Here is a 10,597-nt window from a genome sequence, read left to right as displayed (position 1 = left end):
TGTATGATCACCCTCGGCAAAATTTAAGTGATCAATAGCCATGGCCTGTGTGTCCTAACACATAAGTTCAATAAATAGAACTGCAAAATATAACCAAATTTATCATTCCTATAATAAGTAGATTATGATATCAACACTGAGTACAGACCTCGTCAAAATCAACCGCGAATTCGGCGGCAATGTTCCTGATGAAATCAGACGCAGATTCATCAGCCGCTAAGATCAATTCGCGACGAGAGTCAACAAAATCAAGCACACCATTCACATCCGACGAGCCAGAATCAAACGACGACACTCAAATGAACGTGAAAAGATAGTAAATAAGCCTAGGCTGGGTGGTAACAAATCAATTATACTAAGGCTGAGACTGCGACTGAACAAATTATTGGTAGATTGGTATGATATCAAAAAGAGCTAAAATAAGTTAATTATTTTAATTGCCATCTACACTAATAGCTCTTAAGTGGGAGCACCAATTAAAAAAAGAAAAAGAAGAAGAGGGCATTACATCTGTAGTTTCTTTTCGAGCACTTCCCTCAATAGGAAATATTGATTATTAGGTAACGTTGTCACCAGCATAACGATTGCAATTGTGATTTTTATTTAAAATTGGAAAATAGAAATATTAAGATTGAAAATCAGTAGTTGAAATAAAAAGTGAAGAGATGAGGGTAATTTTAGAATTAACTGAGGGACTTTAGAAAAGTAGTTTATATTTATAAGGTGTGTATGCAGAAACGAGGTTTTTTAAGAAAGTTATAGGGGTGCAAATAGCCCTGCCCATACTTAAAGTATCCTTTTTCTTCAATACGTATGTGCATATAGAGCTTTTCTCTAATGTGTATGTTTGTGTTTTTGAAAATGTGGATTTAAAGTCTGACTCTTTTGTTAAAACTTCATAATATTGTAAAGTCATCTGACAACAATATGAAATGATTATGTGTGTGTACATGTGTGTGTGTGGAGGTGAAGAGCAAAATAAGTTTAAGAGAATTTCAGTCACAGATGAGATGAATGTTAAGATTAATAAGAAATGAGATGAGTCCCTCCTAAAAATATACTTTGATGATTAAAGAAGGCTAATCAAAAACAAAACTCAAGAAGGTGAATGCTTCCTCGTATGAGTCATATCTCTCTCGCAGAGTTCTTGTTTTTATTTAGCGTCAGTAGTCAAACTGGTTTCAAAATATATGGGATACGGGAAGCTTCGACTTAGTCCAACAACGTCAATTCCCCTGTTATCAGTTATTATTTTATGAAATCGTTGCAAGGAGTTTATTTGGGAGGATTCCAATTAAAAAGACAATTTTTAAGCCAACATAACAATTTCATATTAAACTTCGGAAAACTCGGGAGAGAGATAATCGAAATCTAAGTGGGTCTGTTGTTAAAATAACTTGATGGTTATTTCTGGCGTTGATTGAATTCTATTTTCTATTAAAAAAATTTAATTTTATTTCATTTGTCCTTAAATATAATTGTAATAGAATAAAGATTTTATGTGATTAATGAAGGGTGTCGATATTGAACTCTAAAATTAAAGAGTCAGACTGCCCACACTGAATTAATTTTCACTAGCAATATCGATCTCTCAATTATCTCATCAGTCTCCGTTTATCAATTAATTATACTTATTTCTAAAATTACCAGTCATACCCACACGATATTGTCTCAAACTGTGTAATTATCTTTGATTTTGTTTTGTATGTTTGATTATACACACAGAGAGAGGACAATGTCCTCAATATTGATGAGAGTACGCACCCATCGTCATAATTATATATTGACTAATAAATATATTTGATTCTTGTTTTGTGTTTGTAATAAAATAAAGAATTGGACTATTGGCACACCTCTAACATTTTTTTATCTTTATTTGTCTTTGTTTTTTTTAGTGGGTAATAACCTTAGTATATACATAAAGACATGTGTGTAAATTTTTTTTAAAAAATTGGCATTTGTAAACAAACTTCACAAAATTATATTTTCTACGGAGAAAAAATAAGAAAACATAGGTGGGTTTAATTAGATATGTTTTATTTTTAATATAATTTAAATATAAAAGATAAATTTGTAAATAAAGAACAATATAGGTTTCATAAGAGATATAAAGGGTGCTAATAGCGTCACTCTAAAATAAGTTTCTCCCCCCCCCCCCCACACACACACACACAACACAATATGTAAACTTATTACAATCCGATGTTTGTTAGGTGTCAACCTTTTTTATGGAAAGGGAAAATAAAAAGAAAAACTCTTATGAATGGTAAGTTATGTTGCATTATTGTAATATAATGTAATTAATTTATATAAAATTTGTAAATAAATTATCAACAAATTAACGAATGATATATTAAATATCTTATCATTTGAAATAAAATTTTAAAATATATATAATTATTCTCAAAGTGAGGTTGAATGAAAAGTTGTGAAGTGAAGTGAAGTGAAAATGATTGTTTGGATTAAGATAATCTCCACTTATTTAAGGATAAATAGAAGGAATAACATATGATACAAGAACGAGAACACAATATGTTTATCCTGCTAACATGTTATTTCTAGATTATTTTACATTATAATAGGACGTGTTTGGTATAAGGGATAGGATAAGATGTGATAGGATTAAATGGGATTAGATATAATTAGAATATAGTTAATATTATCTTGTGTTTGATACAATCGGGGATTAGATTGGATTTGAACAATAATTTGATTATTAAAATTGATTAAAATTAAATAATTAAAATTTAATTTAATTATTTATAAATTACAAATGGAATTTCACTTAAGATTAAAAAATAATTTAAAGTTTGTTAATATTATTATTTGTAATAATTTATATTATAATTTTTAATTTTTATCATTAAAAAGCTAAATTTTTTTGAACTTTATATTACTCCAATCAACATCACTACTTAATAATTTATAAGTTTATGAAAATTTAACTAAATATTTTTTATATTAATTAAATGATTAATTTATAATGCAAATTAAAAATTATAAAACTATTTAATAATTATATAATTTAAAAGAGTATTATAATTTAATGTAAAAAAATATGAATTACAATATTACAAATAATATTTAAATAAATAAATTGTTGTCAACCTTATAAAATACATATTTTATATTATTATCAATTAAAAAATAGGATTAATTATTATTTAAATTAAGGTGAATGAAATTTATTTAGATGGATTAAAATTTTCATAAAACATTGTTTTACTTATGAAATATATTTGTTAAAAATAATGATATTAAATAATTTATTAATTTTGTAATATAATAATGAATGATATAATTTATTATTACATCACAAATGAGTAATAAACCCTATTTCGGAATTAATAAGTAGACCCATATGTAACCCACAGCTTTTGTACTCACTCCTGTGAATTTGCCAAACATGTGATAGACAAAAATTGTCTGATCCCAGCACTCAATAATATTTGTGTCACGACGGATAATGAAAATGAAACTCACTCTCTCACCCACAAAGAAAGAGTTTTGAAAATTGAACTCATAATAATCAAATCATAAAAGTAATTGGAAAAAAGGGCCAACGACGCGACCCCCGACAAAGTAGTTTGCGAGCTAATATCCATAAGCTGCTTGCCAGTGCGACCTTGTTCTCGCTCACCGTCATAATCAAATAAAGCATATTTCTTTTTTTGGCTTGAAGTTGAAGTTGTGATGCTCAAGAAAATTAATGGAGTAAAAGGATTCATTTATTAATCGAACCAAAGAAGGCAGAGATATTCGTTCGTCCGTAAATTGTCTTCTCCGATGGTATGTGGTGTGTGTATATATATATATGTATGTATCATGTATGTATAGACCATAGTGGGGTGTAGCTGCAACTGCGGAAATAGGGTCCACGTATGACGTATCTGTCATCTGCCACTGCCACTCATTCTCTCTCTCTTCTTTCCTCAAATTCCACAAAACCACCCGATAATCTCTTCTCTTCTCTGGTGGGTTAAATCAATTCATTCATTTCCGCCCGTCAATCTCTCTGTTTGGTGTTTCTCTTTGTGCAGGTTTTTGCTCAAACGGGTTTGCTTTTCTTTTTATGTGTTTTGCTTGCTTATTTTGATAATTTAATGGCCCAGATTCTTGTTATAGTTTTGTTTCCCTTGGTTTTGATTTTTGGTTTTGTAGTTTTTTAGGATTTTGTGTTTCAAAACGGTCAAAGACTCGATACATATATTAATTCTTTTGTAGTTTTTTATTATATTTGTTCAACCGGGCATGATGATTTATGATTATTTTAGATAGCTACATCATCAAAGCTCAATAATTAATTTTTTAAAGCCCTGATCCGGTGGATCGCCATAAAGGAACGAAAGAGATCGCTTTGCTCCCAACTTTTTGGAAATGTTTGATACTTTCTTTAGCCATAAATTTCATGCCGTCGGTCTGCTCAAGTTGAAGTGAAGGGGTGTTAGTTTGTTAATGATAGAGCCTAAGTTATTAGGAAAGGGTGTTTTTCTGGGTCTACCCCCGAAGGATTGAAAATTCATGGCAAGATATGTAGTGTAAAAAATTAGTTAGTTGGATTATACACCTTTTATACAAAACATGCACAAAATGGTTACAGAATTGCTTATTGTTGGATGCTTAAATCGGTCCTGTTTGATTTACAATGTATTCCTAAATATTCGCAATAATGTTGAACTTGTGATTTCTGAACAGAATGAATATGCGTAGCTTAATTTTTTTTATAATTGTTCTTTTGAAGTTGTAGGAGATATGATTCGACTATTTAAAGTAAAGGAAAAACAGAAAGAAGATGCTGAGAATAACACAGGAGGTACACCTGTTAAAAAGCAATGCGCTGGGGAATTGCGTCTTCACAAAGGTTTCTTTATTGTGCTTGATGGTTGCATTTTTCCTTTTAATTTGGTTGTTTGTTAAAAGATATTCTGGATTCGAACTTTGTGTGTTTGTGAGTTCAGTCCTTGCTAAGCTTGATCTGCAGTTTTAGAAATCAATCTTGTGATGGCATTTCCATAGAACAAGGAGCAATGTATATGGTGGAGGATATGGATTGAAACTCTACAATGATTTTATATTAACAAAAATCTTCCTCTGATTACTTTTCATGTTAAAAGGACTTTTAAGTTTGGTCTAGGATCATATTAGAATATGTAACCAATACATTATGAATAGGTTTAAAAGACCTCTAAGAGCTCATAGTTTTTTTTGGTTTCAAATCTATATACACCATAACTGGGTTTCCTAACTGATAGACCAGATTTATTGCAAGAGCATAAATATTCTGTTGGTAGTGTTGCATTTTTCAACCTCTCTAAACTTGTATAGGGATTTAAGTCCAATGATGATATGGTCATAAACACAGTCGTTTTTAATTTTTTTTTTTTTTCAGATACCTATATTCTTCATTTTTTAGGCTGGGAACTGGATTTATATAATAAATTGGAAAGATGGAAACGGGTCAACAAATTGTCTTGATTTTGTCTGCCAATTTTTATCCTTTTTCTTGATAAATTATAAGTCTTACATCAATCTTGGAATTTCACTTTTCGCAGATATCACTGAGCTGAACCTACCCGAAGCTTGCAAAATATCATTCCCCAACGGCCAGGATGATTTAATGAATTTTGAGGTCTCAATCAAACCTGATGAAGGATATTATCAGTAAGAAGTTTCTCTTTTATGTGGCTTTCAAACAAGTTATTTTGCCCCATGGTGAAATTTCTATTTGTGAAATCAAAAATTTTATAATGAAGTTTTTTCCAACTTATTGAGTGGTTTTTACCTAGATTTCCCTTTCGATACAGAAGCAAGATTCCTCTGTTTTCTTCTCAATATTTTGCTTGTTATTTAATTTTATGTAGTGGACCGCAATGATCAGTTGATATTGTCCTTTTCTAACATTGTTACAGAAATGGCACATTTGTGTTCTCTTTTGAAGTTCCCCCTATTTATCCACATGACGCACCAAAGGTTAAGTGTAAGACCAAGGTAGACATCTTTTTCCTCAATTTTATCCATATGTTATTGTTATTTAATCATGCTATTAAGTTGGAGTTGTACACATTTGAATCTAACTTGCAGGTCTACCACCCAAATATTGACTTGGAAGGAAATGTTTGCCTCAACGTCTTACGAGAAGATTGGAAGCCTGTCCTCAACATAAACACTATTATTTACGGATTATATCATCTTTTCACGGTAATGCTTGATCATTCCATTTTTTTTGCTTTTTCATTTTAGTTCATCTGACACTTGATTTTTGCACAGGAACCAAATCATGAGGACCCCCTTAATCATGATGCTGCTGAATTGTTGAGGGATAGCCCAGCTTATTTTGAGTCAAACGTGAGAATGGCTTTACAAGGTGGGTATATAGGGGACGAATATTTTGAGCCAGTTATGTAGCTTTTGTTCCATAGAACTCAGCGCCAACTGACACAATGTTATTGGTAACTTGAATGCTCGTGGTTTGCACAAGTTATTGAAAGCTTTTAGTACTTTCTATTCATTCCTCTTGTGATCTTAAAATGAGGGTTTAACTCCTGAAAACGCCAACTGTATAACCTACACAAAAGTATACTGATGTTATGCTGTGAGTTGATACGTTACTCCTTTTCGTGGGTCTCTCTCTCAGCCACTCGGCTTTCTTGTTGAACATGCTCTTTACAGTTTATATACCATTATTGTTCTAATTAAACAACATATAAAGTTTTTCTTTGTGACCTAACTAAGATGATTTGAAATCGTCACATAAGAATAAAATCGTCATATTCGAACCTTCAGCACAGTACAAGGTAAATACCTATTTGCATCAAGTAAATGTATCGATAAATTAAACCCTATGCCAAATCACCAACGTGCAAGTAAGCAAACATCTCAACTGAAGAGAGTTTGAATTCAACAAATTCTCAGTAAATGTCCTAAACTCAGAAAGTCGCATCATACTATATACCTGATCAGTACTCTTGGCAAGTGCCAATTTCAAAACATTTCTTCGTCTTTGGAAGTGGCCTCTTTGAAACTGGCCAGTCTAGCATTTTCACGGTCTCGCTTAAAAATCTTATACAAGGGCGTGTAAAACAGGCAACACAAGCCGAATGGGACAGCCATCATTGACAGAAGCCCCCTGGACAAAGCAAGTGCCTCACGCGGAGACCCCATAACTGGATCAATAGCCTTTGAATCATAGCCGAACATCTTTTCTGAAAGAATTCCAACCAAGGGGGCGGCAAAAGAAGAGAACGAACCTTCAAAAGCACGGTCAAATGCATAAATCATGGTCCGGTGTTTGGCAGGGACTACCTCAGCAAACATGGGGCCATTTGCAGCAGTGGCATTCCAGCTGATGGTTAAGCCCATTAGAACAAGGGTGACAGCATAAGTGTAATAGTTGCTAACAGATTGTGGAATTGCCGTGAGAAGGAACCATGAGAATGGTATGCCCATGAAGGCACTGAACTGAGCACACATAACACGGCCACTGTGGGGATAGGCTTGTGATATTCGATCTGCTACTACTCCACCAAGGAAGGACCCCACAGCACATCCAATGGCAAAAAGACTTAAAAGGGCTGCCGTACTACTATGATCAAAACCTACCCAAAAAAAAAAAAAGACAGACATCATAATAGATGGGGAAACTAAATGGTAACGATGCAATAACAACTCTGTAATGGTCAGAGAATGATTGTCTTCCTTTTAACGTTATTGGAATGTACTTTAGATGCAATTATTGGGTATCATTTCCCATTTCATTGCAAAGTAATGTTATTAGTTGTGTGCGTTAAGCCATTTAACATTTCACATCTGCTTAGTGCTTACCAATTAATTCAAACCACATGGTAAAGAATACCATGGCAGTCCATGGCAGTGAACCAACAATGCCCTGCAAGACAATTATCTGAAATGTTGGCACTTTGATGACGGCTTTTGTGGCCATCCAAGACTCCAGCCAAACAGATGATACACTTGTATTGCCCTTTTCTACTAGTTCATCTCTGCAGCAGAAAGAAATGCTATTCAGTGTGCTATTAAGTTTATAACCAACCAGACTATCATGAAATTATCTGTAACAGAAGGTAAAATAATACAATAAATGAATATAAATGGCAGTGAGACACCAATGGATGACACATCAAGCAAAAGACCTACCTGTCAAAATTTTCACCAGTACCATGAAAGGTGCTAGCTTTTTTCCTTGGGTCAACAACAAATATGAGTACAAGGAATGCAATCAGCACACTCAATGTAGCCATCAAAATGAAGGCACAGCGCCATCCAGGGACACCCCAGAACTGATGACCAGCCATGATCGTTGCCAAAACCCCACCTCCTATGCCACCCAAGGTGCCAACAAGGCTTAGCAGCCCAAACCCAGCACCTCTCACACCATCTTTATAGCTATCAGCAATGAAGGACTGGAGTGCTGGTATAACAATTGCCAGCCCAAAGCCATTTACTGCTCTCCACATTCCAACATGCAGGAAATGCTGGCTTGCACCTACTGCAGCAGTCGAAAAGGCCCAACATAAAATCCCAATAGTTAGGACAGCAGGCCTGTCATAGTTAATAACAAGTACGCCTGCCAAGGGTGATGACAGTCCCTGCACAAAGTTCCTTATAAATGTGAGATACCCCAGATCAGATGGCCCAGCATTGAAAGCTTCACTAACTTCTTTGTAAACAGATGGCAAGAGATTTTCATCAGCACGTTCCATTATTGCAGCCAGGTTGATGAGAATGAGAGAAAGAGAAATCCCCAAAACCTTTCTTGTTCTGTGAAAAGTGTACATAATGCCAAGGGTCAGAAGACAGAGTCAATGCAGAGAGTATGCCTCCTCAACATAGCGGAAATAAATGGATTCAAAAAAGCATGTGATATAAACTATATCCGGTTCACATGACAGAGGAAGAAACAAGGGCATAAGAGCTTGCTAAAGGTTCATGGATCAGCTGGCCAACACAGGAACAATAAATCAATTCATAAACATTGTATGATCTGCTGCATGAGTCCTCTCAAAAGTATGTTTTCGTTTGGGAAAGAAGTTTTAAATTTAAAGAAAACCATCATCATAGATGTTAAAAGGAACAGCTGGCATTATCTGAGTTCTACTAATATTGTTGGCATTAAAATCATGAATTAAACGATATAAATAATACTAAGATTACACAGAAAGTCAAAACAAAATATGAGACAAAAAAGACTAACTTGAACACATGCTATACTTACAACCATAAGACTATCTAATTAGACAACTGTCGAAGACATTTAAAGAGAAGCAAAGTTTTTATTGTCCCAAATATAAATAGACAAAAAATTGAGAGATGATACCAGTTGCTCAAGCATAGTCTAGAGAAGTTATCACTACCCAATGAGTATCCAATTTAGTTGTATGAATATTGCCCATCTAAACAAAAAGTGATGCAACCCTTAACAACTGTTTTTTCTCTATTACTGCTTTAATCCTATTTGAAGGGCCTCAGATGTATGATCTAAGAATCTGATTTGGGTGCTCTGGTTCAAATTTTCAATCCATCCCATGCAAGCAGACAATAAGATGGTGAGACGAAAGAAGATTGAAGAACGAATTCTTCAACAGAATAAATGCCCCCAGTGAATGAATCACTACAAAGCACATTTTACAAGCATAAAATCCTTCAAGTTTAAGCTGAATTAACTATCTAGAAGAAATTTTAACTAACAAGGGAAAAAAAAAGATCTAGTGTATTAATACATAGAGGGCATAAAGTGTAGGAAGCCTATAATGCGTCCATGCAGTGCATGAAGAGAATCTACTTTTAATTCTCTTCGATGAAAAGAAATTCTCTCAATATAAATATGGGAAAATGAGGAAAATTTCTCCAAATCCAAAGTTAATCTCCATTGAAAAGAACTTCCTTTGCATTCATTTTCCATCAGGTCCCTTCATGAAATGGATTAAAATTTAAAAGAGAGAAAACACAATTAAGTCAAAAATAGTAATCGGGTCAACTCGGATTATAAAACCGTTACAACACAAAACAGTAAAAATGTATTGGAGAAACTCACTTCATGGTTTCGAGACGTCTAAGAAAAGGAGGCTTGAATCTTGAATCTGTACCCGAACCAAATCTAAGATTAAGATTATTCCGATAACTACCCATGAATGAAGAACGAAGGGCCACTCTTACAAAATCGCAAAAACAACAGCTCCCCAGAATCCACGCCCGATCTCAGACACCCACTTGACTTCTGGTTCTTCCAATAAACTCTTCCCATCCCAGAACCAAAAAAAAAAACATCAAAAATACGAAATTTATTTATTTATTTCTAAATTCTAGTAGCATATGCCAAATGAGCCAACACAGAAAGGTGAAAAATTCGAACTTTTAATTTCACCGAAGTGAGGTACGAGAAAGACAACAAAGTTGATCGTTTTGAAACTTCATTTTTTGTTTGAAGGGCTGGCTCTCAAAAACGTGCGCGCCGCGACCACGAAGGGTTTATGTCTTCTCTTTTCTTCAAAGTTCCAGCTTCTGTTATTTTACTGTGATTGGGCAGAGAGTCAAGATCATCGGATCTTAACACCGTTTGCGTCCATGTGTCTTGTGTTACGTG

General features: G+C 33.8%; 2 protein-coding genes across 8 annotated transcripts; one reads left to right on the top strand and one right to left on the bottom strand.

The window, feature by feature from the left end:
* The first annotated feature begins 3,464 nt into the window (after positions 1-3,464).
* LOC102629218 (NEDD8-conjugating enzyme Ubc12) lies at positions 3,465-6,616 on the top strand. 6 transcript variants are annotated; one of them, XM_052444444.1, is made up of 6 exons: positions 3,465-3,789; positions 4,748-4,861; positions 5,553-5,661; positions 5,910-5,988; positions 6,082-6,198; positions 6,268-6,616. In XM_052444444.1, the coding sequence occupies exons 2-6, from the start codon at positions 4,753-4,755 to the stop codon at positions 6,403-6,405; spliced, it is 552 nt and encodes a 183-aa protein (XP_052300404.1). In that variant the 5' UTR covers positions 3,465-3,789; positions 4,748-4,752; the 3' UTR covers positions 6,406-6,616. The 6 variants fall into 6 exon arrangements, with proteins under 6 accessions (XP_052300404.1, XP_006466721.1, XP_006466724.1 ...); XM_006466658.4 differs by having other exon boundaries at positions 3,467-3,789; positions 4,742-4,861; XM_006466661.4 differs by lacking the exon at positions 3,465-3,789 and adding an exon at positions 3,796-4,040.
* A 135-nt stretch (positions 6,617-6,751) lies between these two features.
* On the bottom strand, positions 6,752-10,597 carry LOC102630486 (uncharacterized). 2 transcript variants are annotated; one of them, XM_006466664.4, is made up of 5 exons: positions 10,367-10,597; positions 10,049-10,250; positions 8,152-8,775; positions 7,822-7,997; positions 6,752-7,595 (listed from the first exon to the last, which is right to left on the bottom strand). In XM_006466664.4, exons 2-5 carry the CDS (start codon positions 10,141-10,143, stop codon positions 6,982-6,984), a joined length of 1,509 nt encoding a protein of 502 aa, XP_006466727.1. In that variant the 5' UTR covers positions 10,144-10,250; positions 10,367-10,597; the 3' UTR covers positions 6,752-6,981. The 2 variants fall into 2 exon arrangements, with proteins under 2 accessions (XP_006466727.1, XP_006466726.1); XM_006466663.4 differs by having other exon boundaries at positions 10,049-10,597.

The sequence above is a fragment of the Citrus sinensis genome, chromosome 7 (genome assembly GCF_022201045.2).
Source record: "Citrus sinensis cultivar Valencia sweet orange chromosome 7, DVS_A1.0, whole genome shotgun sequence".
Lineage (NCBI taxonomy): Eukaryota > Viridiplantae > Streptophyta > Magnoliopsida > Sapindales > Rutaceae > Citrus > Citrus sinensis.
This window is presented reverse-complemented; position numbering and strand designations above follow the sequence as displayed.